Source organism: Micropterus dolomieu, linkage group LG12, assembly GCF_021292245.1.
Source record: "Micropterus dolomieu isolate WLL.071019.BEF.003 ecotype Adirondacks linkage group LG12, ASM2129224v1, whole genome shotgun sequence".
Classification (NCBI taxonomy): Eukaryota; Metazoa; Chordata; class Actinopteri; order Centrarchiformes; family Centrarchidae; genus Micropterus; species Micropterus dolomieu.
This window is the reverse complement of record NC_060161.1, coordinates 17,395,001-17,421,846: the sequence shown is the minus strand read 5'-3', so window position 1 is coordinate 17,421,846 and position 26,846 is coordinate 17,395,001. Positions and strand designations below refer to the sequence as shown.

At 40.0% G+C, this 26,846-nt stretch overlaps 1 protein-coding gene across 8 annotated transcripts in view; it reads left to right on the top strand.

The window, feature by feature from the left end:
- Positions 1–14,976, top strand: part of LOC123980534 (receptor-type tyrosine-protein phosphatase delta) — a 131,781-nt gene extending 116,805 nt beyond the window's left edge. For all 8 annotated transcript variants that reach the window (XM_046064967.1, XM_046064968.1, XM_046064966.1 and 5 more), the window contains 9 exons: positions 931–1,050; positions 1,159–1,313; positions 6,615–6,900; positions 7,884–8,062; positions 8,356–8,482; positions 8,721–8,846; positions 9,945–10,099; positions 10,299–10,434; positions 11,667–14,976. In XM_046064967.1, coding sequence (XP_045920923.1) covers positions 931–1,050; positions 1,159–1,313; positions 6,615–6,900; positions 7,884–8,062; positions 8,356–8,482; positions 8,721–8,846; positions 9,945–10,099; positions 10,299–10,434; positions 11,667–11,735 — 1,353 coding nt within the window. In that variant the 3' untranslated portion in view covers positions 11,736–14,976. The remainder of the gene's footprint in view (positions 1–930; positions 1,051–1,158; positions 1,314–6,614; positions 6,901–7,883; positions 8,063–8,355; positions 8,483–8,720; positions 8,847–9,944; positions 10,100–10,298; positions 10,435–11,666) is intronic.
- Positions 14,977–26,846: the final 11,870 nt, after the last annotated feature.

The window sequence follows — 26,846 nt, the reverse complement described above, 5'->3', positions numbered from 1 at the left end:
GCAGTGTAAAATGCATGGTTTTTCCATTAAATTTGGTCCATGCTGTCAAGTTTCGCTCTATAGATGCTTTGTGATCTAACAGTGCTACTTGGCTCTGCCGTAGAAGCTTCCTGCGAGACAACCCCCACCCTGATCGTGTCATACAGTACCATGATGTTGTTTGACATTTGTGTTACATAACGTGCTCATATCATTCACTGGGAACCACTCAAGCTGTCTTTTGTATGGTTTGCATATATAAAGCTGGAGTGTTTGCAAGTAAACACTATTATGAATCATTTCATTACTCCTGGTATCAATGTTATAGCAGCTGCTTAGAAATAGGGATGGATAGTAGAATGGTGTCCAGTTGTGATACACAGTCACAGAGTACCAGGCAACATGAGTGGTTAATGAGCATGATGACATTTCGATTGTGTTGAACATACAGTTCTAATGGACAATAAGAAGAAAAAAAATTGAATTGGAATACCAGTTATTTCCTCCCCAGCACCGATAGTCCTTCCCTTTGTCAGCTAAGCAATAATGCTATAATGGAACAGAATTTTATTGGCCGTTAACTGGGAAACAAAGCTGTACACTCCAATAGCAATAAAGCTGAGCCTGTAATATGATTGGAAACTGTGGTTACCTTTGTAATTATAGAGTATGTCAGGACAATTAATAGCACCGTCGGCTCTATACAAATATCTCAGGCCATTTTATTGATTACAAAATCAAACCTAGTCAGCAGGAATGAGGGGAATCTGAATGTTTATAGTACCATTATTTGACTTTGTGTACACTTGTACTCAGTGAATATACCTAAAATGGATAAAGTTTTTTAAAAATATTACAGAAATGCATTAAGACTAATCCGTTTTAACTACAGGACAGAATGTTTTTATATATTCCTATCTGTGTCTAATGTGATATTTCTCTCCACTGCAGGTGAAATGTGACCAATACTGGCCTACAAGAGGGACAGAGACATACGGCCTCATTCAAGTGACACTGCTAGACACAGTAGAGCTGGCCACATACTGTGTCAGGACATTTGCACTTTTTAAAGTAAGGAGCGTTTGAATTCTGTGATCCTACAGTAGCTACTTAAACCCCTCAACGTCTGTTAAGGGCGAGTCGTGTTGGTCGCTAACCTTTCTCCACCTCCACATCCAGAACGGCTCAAGTGAGAAGAGAGAGGTGAGGCAGTTCCAGTTCACAGCCTGGCCAGACCACGGGGTGCCAGAACATCCCACTCCGTTCCTGGCCTTTCTGAGACGAGTGAAAGCTTGCAATCCTCCAGATGCAGGGCCCATGGTGGTACACTGCAGGTAAGAAACAACATGGTTTCTCAAAAGCATCCTGAAGCATGAAATTGAATTTGTTCCCTCCATTTGCTGTAATGAATATATGAATACATATGACAAAATACAATACATCCATGGTTATGTCTGAGTCATTTGTGTACCGATAATAGAGATTTTTTAAAAGAAATAAGACATGAACCAGAGGGAGAAAAATGTTGTCTAAAGGTGAATATTGGATAGGCCCTTCTGTAAGCCCAAACACCTCAGCCTACTAGCTTTCACCGAAGGCACTTTAAATCTGAAGGTGTTTTCAGCATCACAGCACAAAGAATACTAGTGTCATTGCCCTCAGCAAACTTAAACATCTCCTCCCACACAGTGACACACAAACACACGCAGACCTGTCGCGTTCCTTGCTACACCACTAACATGTCATACATCAGCAGCCCACAAGTCCTTGGCTTATCCCTTTGGTTATTGCATCTGAAACAAATAACTTTTACTTACACACCAACTTCCCTTCCCTCGGCTACATAAGTGGCCAGACTCCCAACAGAGAGGCACAAAGATATAACAGAGACTTCTGGCTCATCTCAACTCGGGAAGTCATCAGAAGCTCTGCACAGAGAAAGCAAGTGTGTGTGTGTGGTGTGGGGGGGCATAGTTAGTGTAATAGAGAGAAAGTCAGAAAGTGACAAAAAGGGGACTGCTGAAGAATTAGAATTACCACATGCTGAAGTTAATTAGACCTAGTTGTCAAATCGCTTCAAATTGAAAATCCTGACTTTTTACAATGAAGCAGAATGCAGGAATTAATATCCCTCTGCAGATGGGAGTTTTTAATTCCTTTGGCTCCTTATCAGATACAGTAATTTCCAAGCTCCAAATCCTTTGAGGGGCATTTCCCTCACTTCACCACAGTTTTAAATAGAGGCATCTTTTATATTTGCATACTGGCAAAATAATGTTAGGAGTGTTTTGTGGGTAAGCAGCGATGTACTGTAGATAAAGATATTTTGTACTGTAGACATTTTATTTTGCTGGGAGCTGTTTATGCACACGCAAAGAGGCCCAAGTAAAAGCTAAAAGGGGAAAAAAAATGAACCTTTTTTGCCTATAATTAAAAACATGGTATAGTCTCTTGAGAAGTTGATTAATTAGTTACTGGGTGCAACAAAAACTGCAGCTTGCCATGCGTGTACGTACTGAGGACCCTTCTGCAACGACCATAGAGACACAACAATAAACAGAAAAGAGCTCTGGATTTGTTTGTTTGAGTGATGGCATATGAGGTCCAAGTAAGAACCATTTAAAATAAATTGCACACTGTTCCCATTTTCTGAAAATCATGCATCAGGAACATGTTCATTTATCATAACTGTCATTATTTCCTGACTACCACGGGACACACAGATCCTTAGATATAACCACTCAAACAATTTTTTACACATATTTGTGGTGAACCATTTCTGACCAAGACTTTAGCTCTGTGCGCTGGTGGGACGTGTTCATCTCATGTTACGGTATGTCCAATTTTTCCAGCCTTCATCATGAAGTACATTTTACACAGCAAGGTTGTGTAAAATGTACTTCATGAATGAAGTCTGGAAAATAAAGGTTTTGAATATAATTTGTAGTTTATAATTGAGTTTAGTTTAAGTCATCTATTTATTTATTTGCTTCAAGTGACAATTTTACATGCAATTTTACGTGACAATTTTTCTCACAGTGTTGGAAAGCTAATCATGAGAAACAGAATGCAAACAGAGCATTTTGCACATGCTCAACATGTGGATTCAGTGGAGGAGTATTTGACAATAATAATCAAAACGCATGAATTTGTTCCCACTGCGGAGCTAACGCTTCAGACAAGGTGAAATCACAGTACATACTGTGAAATCTGCCTCCCACGGACATTGTAGCGTGTTCCCTGCTTTCCTAGTTCCTGCTGTTTTCGCTAACCCATAGGTCAGGGACTGTTTTGATCTTCAAGCTGAGGGGCTACTCAGGCATTGTGAGGTGACGGAGGAGGTCAAAAAGACGTGATTGAATGTCATGGAGATCACTGCCCTTTTCCCAGTGACTCGAAAGGGAAACTTTTGATAGAAAAAGCAACAGTTTCAAAGGATTCAACAGCCTTGGCATTTCCCCCCCTTTTTTATTTTCTCTCTATTACTGTGTATTATTGTGGCAGCCAGCACATAATGCGGACCTAACTGCCTTCACAGGTTAGTTGCAGATGACAAACACAACCAGCTAGTGTGATAGCAAAAACAGAAGCTTCGTATTTAGCTATCTGCGAGTGTTTCAAGCATCACTGAACATACTGATGGACAGCAGAAGACTGGATTGTGCTGCCGGAGCAGTATAAATAAAGCTTTCTATTGTGAAAAATAATTGAAATCCATTTTAAGTGCTCAGAAGTAACTGCACCCAGGAAAATAACCCTGCTTTCACTGCCAGCTAGTTCCCCACCCAGTGCAGCCGTGATGAAGCACTGGCACCGGACAATGCTACATCATACCTGGGTGTGGTCACAAGTAAAACAGACCACACCCGATCACACCCAGCTGTGTTCATAGGTGTGGTCAGAAGTTAAACAGACCTTTTTAACCCATAGCGGTCAGGGCAGCAGTGCTTCTCCTCCATACAAGATATGGTTGGAGTAACTCTTGAACACTGACGCTTAGCCTCAGCAGTAGCTTTAGTACCATGGGGGCATATAAAACATCCCTGGTGGAAAAATTAAACATGGCCTTCTCCAATTCCAGAGGGTCAAACTACAGTAGTGATTCTAATAGAGGGAAGGAAAGGGATGACTCAGGAGCGCTGTCATCATGGCATAGTTGCATGCAAGGTGAATTGTCCCACTGTTGTTGGCATGTCACAATCAGCAGTCAACACTCTCCAGTGGTTTATCAAGGACAGTAGATAAATGTTAAACAGAGTTATTGGGAAAAGCCTGTTTGAAAGAACAAAAGTCCAAATGTCAAAGGTGGAAATGAATGATTTTCTTGATTGACTTTCCACATTTTGAAAAGTCTTCATTCACCCAAAGGACCAAAATCATTATTGACTCCATTAACAGCAATGCCAAGATCCTGGTGAATTTGAGTTCATGTGTGTGTGTGTGTTCAATAGGCAGTGTAGGGAAATGGTGACAGGTTAGCTGACGGCTAGAGATTTGGTAACAATACATATGTAATTGCTTTCACTGCTGCTCATGCTTTATCTTCCTCGGACTCATGGCAGCTGTATTTTACGCTGCACTCTCTCTCCCCATCCCTTATTCCCTAAACTCCTGGAAAGCATATTAGTCTGACACTTAATGTGTGTCGACGTCCAAAGCAGCTGGTCTTGACTGGCTGAAAAAAGAGGCAGTGTCAGGTCATTAGTGCAGTCAGTCCGCCAGTTCCCCTTCAACTGCCAAATGTTCCGACGGCTTTCTGCAACACCCTCACCGCACCGCACACTGACACACACATACACACACCCTGTCACATGTCGATAAAGGAATATTGCATATGTTCCTAGCATTTCATGGTCTTACATTTAGGGAAAACTGTGGTTAAAATATATTCCTGTAGCTCAGTCTTTTAGAAAACTAACGACACTTCTTCAAGATAACTGGCAGCATCTCTACCCTCCGTCTGCTCACTCCACCCCCCCCCCACCCCCGTTCCTCATCTTCCTCCGTCTCCATCTCTCTAGCTCAACGCTGTCACTCTGTCACTTACTCTCTCGCAGGTCATCACTCTCCCACATCCAGGTCTGCACTGTAAAATGTTTTCAGATTGGAAACAGCTGGGGTAAAGGGAGAAATCTCTTCTAGTTTCTGCATCCCTTGCCCAAGGGCTAAGGTGTTCTCAGACCTGGAAGTGATTCATTCTTCAAATATCCCCAAGACACTTTCACATTTCTTTGCCGCCTGACTCTCTCTTTGACTCACATGCACATTTTGTAATCACCATAGAGCTGTGAAGACTTTTGTAAAGAAAAAAAATAAACTTTCATTCAGCCATTTTGAAAATGATCATCAGATAATTTGTTAAAGCCAGTGACTCCCATATATGTCTTTATTCCATTTGCAGCACATTCAAGTGTAGCATGGCACATTAACCAGACTTGGCCCCCGGGGGACTAACTTTACTCCCTCTTGAGTTTGCCTTCTCAGCCCTGTTCCTCAGAGCAAATGAAAAACAAATGCTCCATCAGAAGGAGGAGGCACACGCATGGCTCACACCTCGTAGGCATGTCAGCTTAATGGATTGAATAACCTATTTACTTTGGAGTGCCAAGCACAAGGGCTTGTCCTGTCAATGCTGTGCTTAGCGGGTGGTGGGAGGAGAGTTAACAAACAAGATTCAACACCACCCTGTCACCCCACAGTAAATAAATTGTCATCAGAAAATATCTTCTGTGCTGGGGCCTGTGCTATTAAAAACATGCAATGTGCAGTGATGGCAGCGCGTTTTTAGAATGTCAGCAGTCTGCAAAAGGGTGCTACATGTGTACAGCATGTCTCAAATTGGCCTGCAAGAAGAGAAACAGTAAAACATTTTCCCTCTTTGTCAGAGTGCTTTTTTCACTCGTGCATTTTTACACTAATGTGAAAATGTGCCAAATCTTAATGAAGAGACCTGCCTTTTCAGTGCCTCTTCTAAAGCTCCAATGCCGTGCGCTGTGCTAATCTAATGGCATTAATTGAAGTCAGGTGCACTTCTTCGAAGTTGCCCGGCACATTAACGAAGCCCTCAATCAATCAGACTCAAAATTTCGCCTGTGTATCCACATGTGTGTGCATCTGGTGTAGTGGCACTTTTCAGAAGCATGATATAAAGGTTAAATGTTTCTGTTGCATAAGTGATTAGTCCTGATGGGTTGGAGAGCACAGGTGGGGTCCAGCGGGGAGAGACTAGATTGCAAAGCCAGCAGAGAGCCCGCTTAAGGCTGTGACTGCCGAGCCCTCTTCTCCACACAGTGCCACTTCAGGTTTAATTACACTCCAAGCCAAATGGTCCGTCCTACAGTGGCAAACTTGGCACAGAGAGTTTACCTTTTAACCTCATCTCTGGGAGAAAGGGAGTTCTTCAAGCTCCTGCCCATGTTTACAAAAGGTACCTCTCCTTCCACTGGACTTCCCATCGTTTCAATCACTGGACATCAAACACATACATAATCAGACACGTTATATATGGTTGCCTTATACATGTCAGATCTTTTTTAATTTTTCATTCCAGAGTTGTATAATTAACCCAGCTTTTCTTGAACAGTTCCAACTGTGCCGGTAATATTATTCCTTCTTTACCTTGTTTCTGACTACAGTGCTGGGGTGGGACGCACAGGTTGCTTCATCGTGATTGATGCCATGCTGGAGCGTATCAAGCACGAGAAGACTGTGGACATCTACGGGCATGTAACGCTAATGCGTGCCCAACGCAACTACATGGTGCAGACAGAGGACCAGTATGTCTTCATACATGACGCGCTCCTGGAGGCCGTCAACTGCGGCACCACTGAAGTGCCCGCCAGAAACCTATACGCCTACATCCAGAAACTGACGCAGATAGAGGGTGGAGAGAACGTCACCGGCATGGAACTTGAGTTCAAGGTACAAAGCAGTGGGCAAAATAAATGAGCAGTGTTTTAGCTTTAGATTCCTACAGCATCATCTAACTCAGCATGATCACACCTCAGGTTTTACAGCAACAACTTGCCATACGCAGCAAATTTACAGGCATCCCATTGGCACCCCTCGTTCCGAGTCACATGCAGGCCACGGTGTCATTGATTGGCCATTCTCAGTGCAACTCCTCAACTCTTTTCCAGTTCCCATTAGGCCCGCTAGACAGCATGGGGCCTGTGGTTTTCCCCTTCAATTCCAGTTAGCTGACTCGCTTGTGTAACCTAGCATAGGATAAATTCTACCTCTCTCGTTTCCCCTTCCTTGGGTAACAGGGGACTTGGCTTTCATGAAAACGGCAAACACAGGTTTTCCCCACCACAGAACAGTTGCCAGAGGGACTTGAGCAATATACTCTGCATTTACAATGTGAGGCTCAACCAACCTTATCCAGCTCTTTGCAGTCTGTGGTGTTCGCTGTATGCATGGTATTGCCTTGCTTGTCACGCACCGACTTTCTTGCTCTGCGATGGATGCTGATTCAACTAAGAGATGATAAACAGGTTAGATTACGCTGTACTTCTGTCCACTCCAGGCATGCTTGGGTATCCATTTCCCTGTCTTTTAATCATAACATGCAATTTTTCTACCCTGCCAAGGCAATCACTTTGATGTCATTTCTGTACTTTATGGTTAGGTGAAATAGTGTCTAACCACAGTACAAGTTAAGCCATTACAGTGTAGATTTCATCACTCACTATGTGCAGTTTATTATTTTGGATTCTTCCCTACTCTCATGCAAGTAGGAAAGAATCCAAAGGCATATGATTGTTTATAGTACTTGGATCTTTATCATGTACTATCCACCTTTAGTGTCAAATGCAGTCCTCAGGTGAATAAAGACACAGTAGGTGCTCCTTACCTGGCTCCAGTATGCTCATTGATCTCTCTTTTTCTCTGTCTCAATGCAGCGTTTAGCCAACACTAAAGCCCATACGTCACGATTCATCAGTGCCAATCTCCCCTGCAACAAGTTCAAGAACCGCCTTGTTAACATAATGCCATACGAGTCCACACGAGTGTGTCTTCAGCCGATTCGAGGAGTTGAGGGCTCTGACTACATCAATGCCAGTTTCATTGATGGGTACAGGTAAGTACCCATTACCACTCTGATGGCCAGTATATAAGTTCATTAGACTTGAAAATGGCTTGACATTTCATAGAAGCAACTACATTTTGTTGTGTTTTTTAAATTCATTTAATATCAACTGGGAAGAGTCAGCAAATGTATACAAGACAAGAGCCACTGCCATGTTTCGGCCGGTCACTGCAAATATGGCACTTTAACATCTTCAAACTGTTCACAGTGAAAGTTGTATGCATGCATTTCCATGCTAATTGTCTCATACCTTTTCCATCATGTGATCAATGCGTTTCCCACAGGCAACAGAAAGCCTATATTGCCACACAGGGGCCACTGGCAGAGACTACAGAGGACTTCTGGAGAATGCTCTGGGAACACAACTCTACTATTGTCGTTATGCTCACCAAGCTTAGAGAAATGGGCAGGGTATGCATACTCTTATTGTCTTGACTTTTGGCACATTAACCTCCTTATTCTGGATACAGAACACAAAGGTGTGTGTTACAAAACAGATTTTATAGATTCAGCCATGAGAATATAAGCTTTCAAGCAGTCGGTACAGTGTGAATTGAATGAAAAAATTCTGGGAATGAACACAATGAAAAGTACTGTATGAAGAGAATGTTGTTGCTCACTGTGGTATTCTATTTTTCACTCCCTACAGGAAAAATGCCACCAGTACTGGCCAGCAGAGAGGTCGGCCAGATACCAGTACTTTGTGGTGGACCCCATGGCCGAGTATAACATGCCCCAGTATATCCTGAGAGAGTTCAAAGTGACTGATGCCAGGGTAAGCAGACATTGTTTCATGGAACAAAGTTTAAAAGATCAAAATCTGACATTGTGGGAATGGAGCTATAAAGTCAGTGTTTCTGTTTACAGTTTGGTCTAGTATATTGTTTTTGAAAGTCTGGGATATGGCTGAACCATGGGTCATGGGTGACATTGAATGGATCACCAAGGTTTCACCTATAAAACAACAATAATTTCTTTTAACTTTTTATACGTTTTAACAATCGAGCTGTACCTGCACTCTAACACTAGGTCACTGTGTTAAGAATTTAGAAAGAAAGAAGTGCGTTACTGAGAAATAACTGACTATTTTAATTTCTGCACTCCCATTATTCAATGGCTTAATCACAAGATTTTATTTACCAAGAAAGATGATTTGAATGACACGCTGCATGGTGAACACTCTGACCGGATTTAACATTGCAGTAGTCATTAACTCAAGATGTTGGCATTGTATCAAGTATTTGTTTATACCAAACTATGGCCTTAGGTGAAATATATGCATAAATATATATTTGCGGAAATTATGACACATGTCAATGTGTAAAAACAAATATGGTGCTGGCAGCACTGAGCTGCCAGAGTTTTTAATTCCATCAAAGGCTTACACAGATAAATGGCGCAGGCTCCCTCCTTTGTAGTGCATGTTACACTGTCTCGTCAATGGGATTGCTCTCCTTATCAAAGGGATACAATATCACTTAAGTAATGCACACCCTCAAAGTCGATTCTCAGAGCACCCTGTCGAGGGTAGCACATCAAAGGAATTAGTATCGTTAGTTTTCATGTTTAATGCATTCAGGTATGGCATCTTTTATGACAAAACATTTCCTCTGAATCTTTAAACTTGGCGCCTGTGCTAAATTTTTTCAAGAATGCTGTCTTGCACTGTAAAACCCACAAAGGCGTGGACCGTTATGATGGAAATGATCATGGAATGAACTGCATGGGTTGGCTGTCTGCGAAACCCCTTAGATTGGCTTTGTTGTTTCACTTCATCAGTTATTCTTTGCCATTTTCCCATATTTCCGACTGATGTTCCATTTAAAGAGCTGGCTCTGTACATTCTCTCTTTCTTCCCATCCTCTGTTCCCAGGATGGACAGTCACGGACAGTAAGGCAGTTTCAGTTCACCGACTGGCCTGAGCAAGGAGTGCCAAAATCAGGAGAGGGTTTCATCGATTTCATTGGCCAAGTACATAAAACAAAAGAGCAGTTTGGCCAAGACGGGCCTATCTCAGTCCACTGTAGGTAAGTGACCAACCAAAGCCAACAAAACATCACTTGCATTTTGTACAAAATGAATGCAAATATCTCTTGAGCTGCAAATGCTGTATGTCAAAATGAATATTCTGTCTGATGGAACATCGTTTGATGTACAACAAACTTTTGCTATATTTATATGGATTCTTTGGCCTCACCCTTGACCTTGTTGGCCTCTCTTCCACAGCGCGGGTGTTGGTAGGACTGGAGTTTTCATCACCCTCAGCATCGTCTTGGAACGAATGAGATATGAGGGCGTAGTAGACATCTTTCAGACAGTGAAAATGTTACGGACACAGAGACCAGCTATGGTGCAGACAGAGGTAAGTTGTTTCCCCCCACACACCTATCACCTAACATATGGAATCAGTTACTGTGTTATCAGTTTGATACTATACTTGAATTGCCTAATAAAAAAGGGCTGTATCTTCTTGAGCTAAACAGATTAAGGCAAGACACCAGTCTAAAATTATGTAAATTTTCATATTTCAAGTTATTTTGCAACTAATATATATAAACATAATTTTTGTCTGTTTTACACCAAGTTCGTCAACTTTGCGTAAATTTCATATTTGTTAGCACTTTCCAAGTAAAAGTTTGACCTGTCTAAAACTCTCCATATTGAATCATCATAAATCATTTGAAAGTTTCTTTTCTAGAGCACAATGTTAGCTAGTCAGTATATCATGTATCTATGAGAGATGTGTTCATGTTGCGTTAATCTTTAACAGCTGTTTTCTCAAAATTCCCTAAATGCCAAGTCATTTCCCTGGTCCTTTAAAATAGTTAGAGCATCATAATTTTACACACCGCTTCTTAAGTCTTACAGCAAGACATTTACAGAGGTTTTTAAAAAATATATCTTATCATTCTCATTTTATTTGGCATTTTATCTGTAAAATTGTGGGGGAAAAGGGTCTGTCACACACACGACTGGTATACTTTCAATAAATCCATGAAAAAAAAGAATATTTTGATAAACTGTTCCGTAATGTCTGGCCATTCAGTATATTATCACAGTAGTCTTATCTGAGTCTTGTCAATGGAACTGGATTTGAGTGATATGCAGATTAGTGCATATTTAATGAGAAATACTCCATTTGCATATAAAAAAAGTAAATACAGTTCTAAAAAGGTTTCTATTTATTTAGGTTTCTATATTTTTACTACCAGCTTGTAATGTTTCATTGTGATATGACTAAATTTGGGGAAAAACCTATTTGACTGTGGCGTGGTGATTCATTTAGGAACTGAACCAATGTAGAGTAGTGCAGTCTGCACATTTATCTCATCAATACATAAAAACTGGCCATTGTTTCCTCACACACCTACTAGTATTATCTTCAAGTTTTGCACAAAAGAGTGAGTGACATGGTACATTTGGAATTTTTAAAAAAGCATTCAGTTCAAAGGAAAATGCAGCTAACGAAATTCACAAGACTCTAGTTTCGAGGCTATAATTATAGCAATGCTAAAAAAAAACCGGTACAGAAGATCCGGTATAAAGATCCCTAACATGGAGTGCGAGCTTAAGTCTTCTTTTCTTTGTTTCCAGGATCAATACCAGTTCTGCTACAGAGCTGGCTTGGAGTACCTGGGAAGCTTTGATCACTATGCAACGTAAAAGACGCAGTATTGGAAGAAAAAAGCAGAGGGCCCTTTGGAAAGAAAACCCAGTGAGCCTCTCTTCTGAGCCATAAATTCCTGCTTGAGAAAGTACTCCTTAACTCCTTGCTAACAACTCATTAAGTGTTGGATGTGCGACATGACTCTTCAAAAAATGAAAAAGATGATTCCCGGAGGACCAAGTATTTCCCAACCCCAATAAAACCTTGCTTTGACACAAAGTGAGGGAATCCTGACTGTTGAAGCATCACATGGGAATTACCTTTTCTTTTGCTTCAAGGATTCATTTTGGGGTTCATAAAACTGAATGAAACTAACACAACAAAAAAGTAAATGAACAATAATGACATCGTCAGAAATGCATCAGTGATTATGAACCATTTCGAGAGGCATCGGAGGCACACAGAATTGCGGGGGAAAAAAAACTTGATGCACATTGTAAAGAGAAAAAAAACATCTGTTTCACAATCAAGTACACACAGACAACCCATCGAAAAAGAAGACAATGCTTGGTCCACAACAGCAGGACAGACTCACAGTAATAATAAATAAATACCCCTTTTCCTGTCACAATGTTCATCATCTAAATTTTGGGAGAGGGTAAAGTTAAAATGATATATGAAATAAATAAAAAATTATTGATTTAGTTTTTTAGTACTTTATTATACAGCTGATGTGCTTTTTTTGAACTGTGTGAATTTCCTTTTTTTACACAAATTTATCGCTTGGATAAAAAGTGATAAAAACATACTTACGTAAATGTTTAATTTTTTTTAAAGCTGTAGAACTGTTCTGATGTACGTGCTTTTTTGCAGAAAATCTCTTTTTTGTTTTGACATTTTGTTTCTCTTTCCCCCCCCCCCCCCACATTTCGTTGCACTTAGTGCACAGAACGGAATTCACACTACCAAAATGTACGTACCTTAAAAGAAAACTATGTTTTTGGTCTTGAGTTTTCTGTTTGTTTTCGGTTTTTTGTCCATGATCACATACATGGTAACTTAATCACTCCCACAAGATAAACTGGGGCTTTGTGGAATCAACAGGGATGAGCAAAGTATGAAGTTGCTGCTACCGATTATCTTAGTTCTTCCATGTTAGAAGAGTGATAAGAAAGAAACTGATGAATTGGATAAGCTAAATGAATATATAATTATACGGTACAGATTGTCAAATATACGTGAAATATATATATATATATATATTAAAGCATAAATATAACATTCTAAATAGATTAATAAAGTAAATAGTTTATGAGTAAAAAGTATATGAAATATGGATTGTCTATGAAAGCTTCCAAATTGAGAGTTGTGTGCTAAGGGGGAAATGAAATGAGATTTTTCACTGGAATGCACATCAGTAGGACAAAATTGTATTCTGATTCAGTGCATCTTTTCTTGTGCAATAAATATGTGTGTTTCTAGATAGGGTTTTATGTGGGTATGTCATTTATTCTTGATATTGCTGTTCCCCCTGCAACTGAGGTGCGGGAGTGGGAATGTCCGATGCTAGCCAAAGCATCACACTGGTGCATTTTTCAAGCGCTCATCCGGTCTGTAATTAGAAGCAGAGGGGTCACACAGCCGCAGTCACCGCTCCACACAATAGGGCAAGGTACAAAGACGTCACTTTCTTGTGGTTCTTTAAAGCATTCAATGGTAATGGCATATTTTTTGTTTCATTTTGCATTTAGAGTGCCTTATATTTATGCCTGTTTTTATAATGTTTCATTTAACATATTAATGTATCCATTGAGTATCCTAGGCATTTAGTATAAATGTAGTTGTGTAGTTTATTTACCGTTAGTATTCATTTGTCACATGATGAAATTATATATGCAAATAAGAACATTTCAAAGCTCGTTTTTTCATTTTCAGTGGCCTTATTGTGGCTGAGTGAATTAGAATAAAACAGTTTCTATATATCACAGACCTCTACAGAAAACAGTCAAGAATACATAAGAGTATATATTTAAATATTTGCAGACACAGAGCCAGGGATGAGATTGCAGAGTACTGATCTCAGAACTAAACAGGCTAAAGGCCCAACATAAAGTTAATGAGCTTGTGACAGACTGTCATCACAGTCACATTTTAAAACGGTCCGCCAAATTAAAAATTGATTTGGTTAGAAAAGAATGCCTAACGCACAGGTCGTCACCGAAGGGTTTCTTCTTCATGCCTTAGGTTTGAATTACACACTTCTTGTGTGTCACTGTGCAGAGATTTCTGTTATCTCTATTTCTGTTAGAGTTCTGTTATCCTGACAATCCTAAATCATTTCTTTTTTTTTTAAATGACAGAGACTGGGTGTTTAGTTTGTTTATGTGTCAGTCTTTATGTTGAGCAGCATCTTCTCCGTACCCTCTCTGATGGCTTTGTGGATGTGCATTCCAGGTGCTTTCTTTCCCTTGTTAACTCAAGCAGCTGTTTGTTTTTGTCGACTGCTTAACTGATTACATTTGTCATAATTTTGAGATATAAAAGTGCTATTATTTAACCTCATGGTGGCTAACGTTACATTATGTTCAAGTCTCGGAACATGTTTATTTTCTCATCTCAGTTTTTTCCCCTTTCTTTTATTGATTTTTCATTTGCATGGTGAAACATTGCAGAATGGCCTGAGCTGGCCTGGTAGGAAGATTTGCACTTTCTCTATCTTTGTACTATGCACTGCCCTATTGATTCTAAACCCAATAATATATTACTTGAACCCATCTACAAAAGAAAAAAATCTCCTTAAACGTTCACTTTGTGTGTATGTAAATAACACAAAAAAGGTATCAACTCTTGAAAAAAGACAAAAAAAAAAAAAAAAAAAACAAGTTTGTGGCGAAAAAGAGCATCCATTCTGATGCCATGGTTACTCCAGCAGATGACTTCAGAAAAATCTGTCCCCCAACCATCTGTTCTTGTGGCTTTGCCATTTAAGCTTGGAGTGTCATTAACAGAAATAAACGTTGTGTTCTCTGCTCTCTCTATCTATCTCTCGTCTGGATGCATAGACTGAAAATTAAATAATGAAATTGTAAAAAAAAAAATGGCTTGTTAAAAAGATCATACAATTACCTCTGATTAGTTGTAAGCGTAAACTGTTTTTTTTTTCTGAATGAAAGGAGTGCTTTTTATTTTCTTACTTAGGTTACATTGGTGGCGAAAGAAGTCTGTATGAAAATCAGTTCTTTGCTGACACAAGTTCCATTTGTTATAAATGAATTCTATTAAAAAATGTCAGTGTTATGCATCGGCGTTTCACTTGTTTCCCTCCACCTCACTTTGACTCGGAAAGACTGATGGAGCTATTTTACCCCCTACTGGTCTGGGTCCAACATATTATCCACAGTTCTCTCATGAAAGGGGAAATTGAGCCTCACCACATTTGAATGGATTTCCATTGCTCTGGTATTTCTGTCACTGATGTCAGCCACAATGAATCATCAGGGGAAGCTTTGACAGATGAAGTGCAATGTTTTCAAAGCTGCCCCGTTCTTTTTAAACACAGATTTTGTTCACCCTAGCGACAAAGTGGTGTAATACTGTAACTTAGCATTAAAACCACAACTGCTTTACACTCAATGCAACTGCACTACTTTAACACTGTACTTTTTTTCTTTTGCCATGTGTTCGTGCGTCTCATCAACAATTTATATAGTTGTTAAGATAACACAAGAATGACACCAGTCAAACCAGCAGCCAATAAAGGCCCAATCTAACTTTACTGAAATTAGAGAAATGGAGCGTTTAACATTATGAGAAGACATGCGCTGGTTTAGATAAACGCTGGTCTTCAGTTGGACTGTGTGTGTGTGTGTGTGTATGTGTGTGATGAGGGCTGTCATAGCTTGCCCGACACATGGAGGCTCATACGAATAGAAAGCGAAATTATACTTATTAGTCATACTAATTTATAACTAATTAAACATTTTGTATTATAAATTAATAATGACATGTATACCAATATATTGTGGTACATATTAATATATAAAGATATTCAGTATGTACAGTATATGTGTATCTTTATATATTTTTACATAAATTCATAAATAAATGAAAAATGTATAGTACCAGTACCAACAGATGACAAACATTATTGACAGGAACTTGAAAAAAATAATGTTTGTATTACTTATTGTATCATAACAACATTTTCACTAGGGTATAACTTTAAACATAATTGTCCATAACAAATATATATATATTTATTGCAAAAAAAACTACTTACATAGTAGCATATTTTCTTAGTTACTCTTTTTTCCTTTTATTGTGCTTTCCAAAATGTACACATGAAAAGTCAAAGTAGTTGGATTTAGCCAGGGCTTAGTACTTTTAAATATTAATTTTACATTGTCTATGATGATATAATCATATCAGAGGTTATGGTAGACTGGCTGACTAGGTCATGCATTTAGGTAGATGGGAGTTTTGTCACTATACTGTGTGACGCAATCTATTCACAACAGCACATTATGCTGTATTATTTTGTCAACAACTCAAACCTAAAGGGGTACAATAAAAGTGCCAATGACCTGAAGAAAGAAAACTGCAAGAACAAGAAAAAGTGATTTTTTTAAAAACAGTATTTAGCTGCTTGACATCTGGGGAACACTTTGGAAGTCAATAACTGCTTGTCGCTGGAGACGTTAGTCAGGACTCAGGAAAATATCCATGCACCCAATTAGGAAATCATCCTGCATGACACTGAACTTGAGTGTACTGTGAAAGATTTGTGATGTATAACAACCACAATAGCAGATCATAGCAGTGTTGAAATATCAAGAGGTACATTTTTTGGTAGAGAAAAAAGCAATGACATAGTGCAAGAACTACAGAGATGATGTGCAACAATTATTATTTGTTTGCTGATGTTTGTTTTTCTGAACCATACCTCAAACTGAAAATGCAACTTAACTTGAGTATTGCATCTACAAGAACAAGCAAATAGCACCTAATGTATGCTGTATACTGATACGAAACTGTGTCCACACATGTTTAGGACGTGACTCCCCAGACCAAGAGTCCGCTAAGATGTCAGACACCAAAATGGAAGTTGGAATAGACAGAGTGCCCTGAGTGCTTGAGTATAATATTACCGCGCATACCGTCAATTGCATATGACATGTAGGAAAATGTTCACAGATTACTGCACGGCAGGACCAATTATTGCTTCATCGTGTTTTCTGGCAATTTGATGGAAATTGGCTACAAATAATTTTTTTAATTTCTTTTGCAATCGTTCCAGTTCAGATGTCTGCTTCACACCAGACGAGAATGCAACAAAATAAGGAACCCCTACTGTCATCAGCTTTTCTTCTTTTTTTTTTTTTTACCAGAGACTGCACTTCAGATGTGTCAAACAGATGTTCTGTCTTCATCTCTCAGCGGTTTGTGCAGAATTATGAAACCAACCAGCCAGTCACAACACCGTGCACAAGTCGTTTCTCATTTATCCACCCCCCCGCTTTAAAAAAAAAATAACAATGACAGCTTGCCTCACTCCCCTGGTGCTTTATTTCCCACATCCTAAACTTGATGAAACGTGCCCAAATGAAGGCTAGGGAGCGGCGCGGCTTTGTTTTCTACAGTAGTGAGTGGGATTCAAGAATGAGATGTTTCTTTTTATTGTCTCAATTTTGATAAAAGGCTTCTGTACCCACTTCCACTGCAGCAAAATTTAAAAAAAATAAAAATGGCATAACTATGCATTCAAAGAATTCAATTATTCTGGCAGGTTATTTTGATCCAAGAGTCTGACACAGCATCAGGTGTGACTAATTTTCATTTTCACTAAAAAGGACTCTGTTGGCAGTTATGTTCTGCATGCATCCATCTTCATATTAACACAGCTGTGTTAATTCACGAGTAAAATTGTGTGACTGATCGAAGAACCTGTTGTAGCCACATCTAAATGATGGCACCTATATTGAAACAAAAGCCTGTTCTGTACGAGTGGGAATCTTTGGGAATCCAGCGATTTTGTTCTGATTCTTGATGTCACGATTTGAATCAGAATTGATTCGCACTGTTAAGTTTTCTTCTCCAGTGTGCAAAACCATTCACTAAGGTCTTTAGACCAGTGAATTGCAATGTAAAATATTACGTACTGGGAAGCTAGCAGATTACTAGCTTCAGAAGCTAATTAGTCTGCCAGTATGAAAAGGTTGAAATCAACCACCACCACTGGCTAAATGTCTTTTGTAGAAAAATAGGATAGTAATTGATGTACTGGAGTAAGGAAAGTCACAGAAAGTCAGCCGTGCTGTTACAAAGGTTGCACCCCATTAAGCTATTAAATCCCAAATGCTCATCTTCTTTTAAGATGAACTACAAGACTTGGTTTAGGTTGCCATTTTTGTTTTGTCTGCATAACTTGAATTGACTAGTTGAATCGTCCCCACTAATCTTCTGTATTTCCTGGATTGTTGCAATCTCATTCATAGCTTTATAAGGTTTCATATGAAACACTCTCCTACAAAGCTTATCTTATTTACAATTACTCTTACGAAACGTCCTTTGAATGTGTTAGGTAACAGGACAGTTTCATCTTTAAGCCCTTTCCACCAGCTTCTTTAAAAAGCTTCTTCCACACCTCGAAATAATCTACACAGAATGGTGACAGTGAATATAAAAGCAACACAGCCTCCCACCGTGACCTGTATTTTGAACTTCAATTCAAACACTTTCCTCGCAATAACATTTTCAGGTGCAGTGTGATAACTAAAAGCCTTAATTACTGGTTAAACTAAAGCCAGTGTAGTTTCTGTATTGTGGCAGTTTCCAATGTGTGCCAAACCCTAGCAGGGATTCATAGACTTGTTAAGGGCAGAGTTCACACCCTTGTCACCAATTCACCGTCGCAGCTGGTGGCCAGCAAAACTAATATTAAACATAAGAGCTAAGCAGCTGAGTAATCAGACATTGAACTTCCTGGATTCTTGGCTTGACTGGACTAAAGGCACAATTTAGAACAAGTGGAGCGGCTGTGTGCTGCAAATAAAATGGACAGCTATGGGTCTGCGAGCAGCACCAACCCAGGGGCCGCTTGCCGGTCAAAGCGGTGAAGGCTGTTGTGCAGCAGGGAGACTGGCACCGTGCCCTGCAGCGGACTGGTGACGATGATCCATTTGGGGATCCACAATCGAGCAAGCTCCCAGTTCAACAATGAAGAACTCAGATAAGAACTGACACTGCTGCCAGTGCTACATTGACTTTGTCTGCACATCACGTTAGAGATATAGCCCAACTGATATGGGTTTTTGGGGGTCGATGCCGATATTAAAGTGAAAAAGAGCTGATTTATGAGCAGATATTTAGATTTTGAAAATTATTTGGATAGTAGACCCCTTTCCGGTCCAAACCACAATTAGAACAGGCCAATATTGAAAGCTGTTCTGTATACGGGGTATAATACCTTTTCCTAATTGGATTATGTTAATAAAATAAAATTGGTTAATGGTTTGTTCTCAACAACTGAACATGTAAACAATTGCACATGATTAAATATTTGCTGCAGGAAGGTGCAACTGTAAACAGATTGCTGAAAGACAATAGGTTTAGGTTATGTGTATTTTACCTTACACGTAATCTGCCCTAATAACAACTAGAGCCCGACCGATATGGGTTTTTGGGAGCCGATGCCGATATTAAAGTGAAAAAGAGCCGATTTATGAGCCGATATTTTGATTTTAATAATGATTTGGATGGTAGACCCCTTTACTGTATAAACTACACTTAGAACAGGCCGATACTGAAAGCTGGTATGTATGTGGGCTATAAAACCTTTTCCTAAATGTTTGTAATTCTTCAAAAAGTGAACATGTAAACAATTGTACATCAATAAATATTTTCTGCTGAAAGGTGCAACTTTTTCAGCCATCAGTAAACAGAGAGAGTGAGAGAGAATAAGCATGTGTATTTCACTTTACACATGATCTGCCATAATTTCAATGTAGCACATTTACATCTAGTTCATCCCTTTACCAGCACTCTTTAATTCTAACCAAAGCTACATGAAACCATTTAACCACCATCGGAATAAATCATGCTGTCTAGGATACAGCTGCTGTTGAATGCATCTAATACTACAGGAATGTCTACAACGAGGACCTGCAACTTAGAGATTTCATTTAACTAACGTTATAACTACAACCAGAGCCGTTACGGCTCTGACTACGACGTTTCACATCTACAATATCACACAAAGAGGAGCTACAGGAAGCTGTGTTAGATTCTTGTTCAGCTCCCGTTTATTTACATGTCCGCTCTGGTTTAATCATGTCAGACACGCCGACTAACTGCAGACAGGCGGCTCGCAGATATATTTAGAATACTTCAGAAACTATAGTTTAATGGCTCATTAACATTAGCGCTCCTCCACTGATAAACACGGCATTAGCTTTGTGGCTAATTTAGCAACGGGCAGCGTTAGCTACTGTAACGTTACATGATTTTAGAGAATATTTAGAAGTGATTAACTAGGGACAAATGTGGACAGTTCACTAAAACTGCCACACTGTTGTGTAAATGTACAGTTACTTCTGTCCAGCAGCGTAGCTTTCAACACAAAACTACCATAACATTAAACTGCTGTGAGCTGGTAGGAAGCCGGGAGATGGCAGTGAAAAACGGGAGGGTTAGCAAGTCATGAATGTTTTCAGGAGAGGAGAAGTGACTGGGTCTGTTTTTATTATAATTATTAAAGTCATGTAATTAACTTGACAAAAGCCCGACTCAACGCTGTCACAGCCCTCTGCGTGTTTCTAAATGCTGCGTGTGCGCTCCGGTAAACTTCGGTCAGCTGACTGTTTTCTTCTGTGGTTTTTTTGGTGAGGCAGTGCAGTTAACAGGGGAGCTACAGCTGGTCACCCTCTGGTGGGCAAACTATCCAAAGCTACGAGAAACCATTTCTCAATCACCAATTGGCTCAAAAATATGCCATATACGTTACAGTGACCTGCTGTTGAACACATCTAATAGTTATGACCGTCTGCTACGAGGGCTTGCAACTGTGAGGTTATCTGGTGCAGCAGTGTTGTTAACAGAGGAGTTGCAAAGTGTCCTCTGGTGGGCAAACAATGCAATACTCATGACATGAGCGAAGGATCTGACTCTCTGTTTCTTTTTTAATAGTCATATCTGCTTTTATAAATGCCGATGCTGATTAAATGCAGCTCATATCAGCCGATAATATTGGTCGACCGACATTTCGGCCGGGCTCTAATTAGAGCTACTTCAGAAGCAAAAGGAGGTTTTGAACTTTAAACACTAGCGCAAAAGCACAGTGAAGGCAACACAAACACAAAATGCTGTTAAATGCGGTTATCAGTTTAATTATACAATTTTGTTTGTCTTTGAAGTGCCCATTATTACTAGCTAGCTCTGTGAAAATGAGTTAAAAGACAGGGCCTCTTCAATTGAGTGACCAAACAAAACAAGGGAAAATGGGGAGATAACAACTGATGAAAACAGAGAGGAACAAGGTAGAGACGACATCAGAGACGTCAGCGATAGTGGACTGGAGAGGAAGGCAGCATGAGCCAACAGTTGCCGCAGCGTAAAAACCTCTGAAGGTTAATTTCTCCAGCTCAGCATCTTGCCAATATCCCCGCGATCAGAACCTCTGTAGGCCAGCCATCTGCTTCCCCTTCTCTCTCTATTGCTGCACTCCTCATTCCCAGTTGGCTTCATCTGGGAGTGGACATGCATCAGGGCACTTTTAGGAACTAATCTCTGAATGTGGATGCGTGTGTGTGATTGGTTGGCATTCTGTCTTTTACCAAAAACTTTAGTTTCTATTTAAATAATGAGATATTTATAGGTTTGCTGTTGAAAATGTGCACACAATAAATTCATTCATGTATCAATAACATCTTAAACGGGCAGATTATTATTTACAGTATAATATTAGTAATAGTATATTAATTGCTTCCAAACTGATTTCCTATCTTTCTTCTAGTGACAAAACCGTACATGAATTCAAGTTTCTTAAACAGTGAGCTGGGAGTGAAGTTATTTCCTAATATGACGTAAAATCAAAACACATCACAGGCATCCCCAGTGACCTTTTAGACCAGGCTGAAAACAAAAGAAAAATATACAATATAGTTGAAGCCAATTGGAAGTTCACAGCCCACATCAATTATCCTGTCAAAAAAAGAGAAGAAAATAAAAGAACAGGAAACATAATTTACGAGCTTCCCGACAGATTTTTGTTGCAACCTAAAGCAATAATACACCTCCAGTTCAGTGCTCAGCTGCAGTCTTTTCATACACTGCCACTTCACCAATGGGATAAGTACAAAGGGTGTATATTTTTGTGACCTCAGAGGACACAGTGTCAATTATTCTAGGTATGGCTCTGTGGAGGACTTCATTCCCTAATCAAAATAAATGGCCAGTTCAGCGAAAAGTGAACGGAGCTAAGCCCCCAATATTCCTTCGAGACAGGAGGGGGGCTCGGGCCACAAACAAATCCATTACCACAAGGTAAATAGGACGCATCAGCACTCTTGGCCCATTTGAATGGCTCTAGTTCCGTGACCACCCCAGCACAAGATTCTACCATTTTAGATGCAGGAGCTGATAGCAAGAGTTTCTTTTTTTTCCTTCTTCTTCTTCTTGCAAACCAGCCTGCAGTCAATCTTACATAATACAGTCTGATGATAAAACTCTTCCACGTATGGCAGCTCCGCTAACTGAAAGTGGCTGTGACTAACTCACTGTAATGGGAAAAATTCAGCGTCCTGCTTGCAATGGGTGAAAACGTGGAGGAAGTGTAAGTTCAGACTTTAATGCAATGCTGCAGCCTAATGTGGTCTTTAGCAATTCATAGAGGGGTTGGAGGTGGTGGAGATGTATTTAAAATGAGCTGTCATGAAATTAATTTTTTTTTTCTCCCCCTTATTTTTGCTTCACCAGCTGGTAGTCATTTCATGTCAGGGTGTATATAATTTTCAGCTGAAAGTGGAGACAGTTCTGCTCTGAGGCACTACTTTTTCTTTTCTTTTTTACAGCAAGAGAGCTTTTAAGAACACAGCAAGGCTTTCACATTGTCCATCTTAGTTATGATGTCTTGTTCACAATAGTTTTGCTTTTGACATTAGATAAAACTACATCAGGGACATTATGAAGCTGTCATGTGTTTCCACAGAGGTATAGAGAGTCGGTGACAAGCTCAACCAAAGGAGCTACAAAGAAAGGCACTTATTGTGAAAGTGAAGGTTGCATGAACCTATGTAATGAGGAATAAATAAGAATTGGCTGGTCTATTTTCCTCTAGCTTTGACTTGGAATCACCTCACAATTAAAATTTATATTCACCAATATTTTTAAAACTTATTCATTACCAATTTGGAGCATTGAATACTGGCCAAAATGCACTCAGTTGAAAAAAACTGCTTTAAGAGCACTACTGAGTCCACCTTTCATCTTTTGCAGCTGCTATCACAGTTGTCATAGTTCTTATGCCCTGCACCAGGGAGGTTGTTAAAGCATCTCCACTACTGAGGGCCCAGGCTAAGAGTTGCCGGCAGATTCCATTTTCTCTGCTAGGCAGGGATTCTCACCTGAAGCTACTCGAGCACAGTCACTGTTGTCATGAAAAAAAAAACATTTTGTGGCAGCTCTATCTGCTAGCCTATGGTTTAGGTGTGGGGTGATCAATGTATTGTCACATCAAAAGCGGTGACTCGTTAGGTGCATGCTAATGAGCGTGAGGAATCCTGCTGGATTCTGTAGTTGGCACAAGTAAAGCCATGAAAATATGTGTCCAGCTTGCTAAAATGAGACAAGGCGGCAGATGGAGAATGGAATTACTCTGTAAAAATGAAGTGTTCCCGCTGATATCACTACGCCCTTTGACAAATACTAAAAACCTTGTGTTTTGGGGGATTTTTTTAAGCCACAACGCTACAAAAAGCAAACACATTGACAAACACTTCCAACCAAATAATTTCAATATAGAAATATTAAACAGGCTTTAAAAGCGTTACCTTGAAATAAGCTTTTTCTTTTCCTTCATGTAATACATTAAAACAGGGCTGAACAGAATCCCAAGAGCAGGTAAAGCGGAAAAGAGGGGATGGTATACTGCTACTGCTCAGGGCCATACAAGAGCATTTAACTAGCAGAGATTAACTGCTGTATTCCCACTGGTGGCTTAGATGTCCTAGTGTACCGCTTCAGGGAGAAGAGATACCAGAGAAGGAGTGAAAGAAAAGGGAGGTGGGGGCGGACGGTCCATGTAGTGCTGACAGCTTTGGTCACTTGAGAGTGTGGAGTGACAGGTGATACAAAACAAAAACAACCTCCCACCCTCCATTGTTTTTAGCATTTTGAGCAGCACTGTAAGGTTGTGATTTGATCATGTTGAGTATCGCATGAAATAACCACATGATGACAGACTCCAAGCAGGTAACAACTGTGTTTCTCTATATTTTGAAAATAGAAAAGAAAGCTTGTGGAATATAGTGACTTCTCCTGGGTTCTCCAACTTGGCACAGCTGCTGTGTTCACTAGTCAATTTATTCTCTCCTGAAAACTGTCCCTCATTTCCCATGTCTTGATATGTACCATACCTAGACATGGCAGCGATCACCCTAACTCTGACAGACACATTTTTTGGAACTTCCTCCAATTGCTCCTGACCCATTTTCGACATTTTCTCAGGCCATTCCTTGTTAGCATCCATAACATCACAGCCATACCCACTGGCATTCATGTTATAAATACTGCATGTTATATATCACAGAATGAATTCAAGGGCGGAAAAAGACATTCTGATGCCAAGTTGACTCTGTTGCCTCTGAGTTACAGTGCCGTGCAATCAGCAGTCATCCAGTCAAATGGCAAGAATCCCACTCCCCAGCTTTAACTTGATTGTAAGGTCTGAAAATCAGTGCTACTGTTGCTCTGTTTTTGTGGAATACAATTTATCAGGCCCCCCGCATGCAATTATGGTTGTGAAACACAGTGAACTGTGTTTATCCAGCAATAAGTTCCCATTTAAAACATTTTAATAAAAGACTGGGGTTTGTTTAGTTTATCAAATGGCGAAGTTTGCCCACTGTGGTAACAGAGATTATATTGTTCCGTCCTTTGTTCAGTGCCTTACAATTAAGACCCCCAACGATGGCAGTGGACGCCTCTGTATGAGTTGTTTATTATATCAACAGCTAGCACTGTAGGCTTTCCCTATGTCTTCTCTGTGCCTGTGCAATAAACACACAGCAGTGCTACCTTTTTGGCCTCCCTCGACCACCCACCATCCCCCTCCTCCGTTTCTCTCTCTGCTTCCCTGCGCCTCTCCTCTGTGTTTCTGCCTGGAAGTGGAACCGATCGTTCTGGATTCTCTCCTCCGTAGCTGAGAAAGCTCCTCCGCTTGTGATGCAGAGCAGGCAAGGAAGCACAAGAACATGGCACGTCTCCAGCAACGCTGTTTCAGAGAGGAGGAGTGCAGCATTTTGTATGCAGGCGGGATTAGCCTAATTGAAGTGTCAGCCTGAGAAAATTGTGGATGCGTGCGGGTTAATGTCTGGGTATAGCAGAAGCTTCACTCATCTCAGTGATGATGAGGAATTTGGCTATTATTGCAGGCCTCATTTGATTGTGCATGCGCACATGTGTGTGTGTTTGTGTGTGTGTTTGTGGACCCCACCCCATGGTGATGCTAATTGTAAAACCTACCATCTAGTGTATCTATGATGCTGAGGCGGCAAGGTGGAAGAGGTTGGCTACATAATTACTTTACACCATTGGGCCATTACATTAAGAATTCACAATGAAAAAGAGCAGTAGTCTTGATTAATAAATTTATGTGAAAACTTGCGAACAAATTGATGAACACTCACGTTTGCCTTTTCTAACGTTTTCTAAGTGGTGCGAGTTGAATTGTACATCTCACATACTGTTCTCGCCCTCCCTCGGTTTCTATCAGTGTCAATATATGTCTATAATTGTCAATGTAATTGAAATGTGTCAGTGTGACAATGGTAACCGTGAATTAACGCTGAACCGAAGAGAGGGAAATAAAACGGTACAAGCCCCACTGAAGCCACACAGACGGAGCGGCACAATTTCCCTGTTGCGAGTATACACAAAAGCTATTATTGCCTTGTCAAGGCATGGAACCAAAATGACTACCTTAAACAGGTCTCACACACCGTGTTCAGAGCGTATCCAGCAGAGATGAAGGTGAAGGCTTTAGTGCTTTCACAGGACTTTTAGAGGGAAGGAACAAAGTTAGTACTATCCTGAACAGCGTGAAAGCAGTTGCCCACTTTTTGAAAGAAACACCAATACCTTGTTTCACACTACACTTTCAGTTTCCCTGTTAAACAACTAAATTCAGACCCGCAAGTAGCACCTATCATTTGTGGGAAGCCAATCAGCCCTTTCTGCTTTATAGTCGCAGTTACACGAGTCTTTCGACAAAGGGGCTACATTGCTATTAATTTACCGGGTTAAAACAGAGGTACCTTCAGCTCTGAATGTAAAGCAATTTTGGCTCGATTCTGTAAAAAAACACTTGACTGTTTAATCGGCTCTAATAGCCATTTGCTGTGTCACATGCAATTTGATGGCACGCTTTGAAATCAACAGCAAGAGAGCATTTTAATTAGCTCTTGCCTGTCATCTGAACGCGTTTGACAAGGTGAAAGTTTTAGCTGGTGGCGGTGGATATCATGGGCTGATACATCTGCCGGTGCAAATGACATCATCTGTAATTATTCCCTTTCAGCTGGCCAATTTGGTTCTTGTTTGTTTTGAGTGCTCTCTGGCGCCAGAGTCTGTAATATTTACGCTCGGTCAATGATAGTTTGACAAAGAAACACCACTCTAGACTGCGATTTTGCTGAATAAAAAGACAGATAAATTAGTTCATGGTTTAATAATCTTACTAATTACATCTAGTCATTTTCTGTTTGATTGTGAAATAGAAACCGTAGCAATTATTACAGTGGTTTTTGCATCACCTATTTTGTAAATACATGTCAAGTATAGCCAGATAAAGTATCTCATTCCAAAATAAACCTATAATATCCAAACAAACATTTCTGATGGGTTTTATTTTGCAAGTGTGCATCTAGCATGGACTAATTAAAAAATAGTTTTAC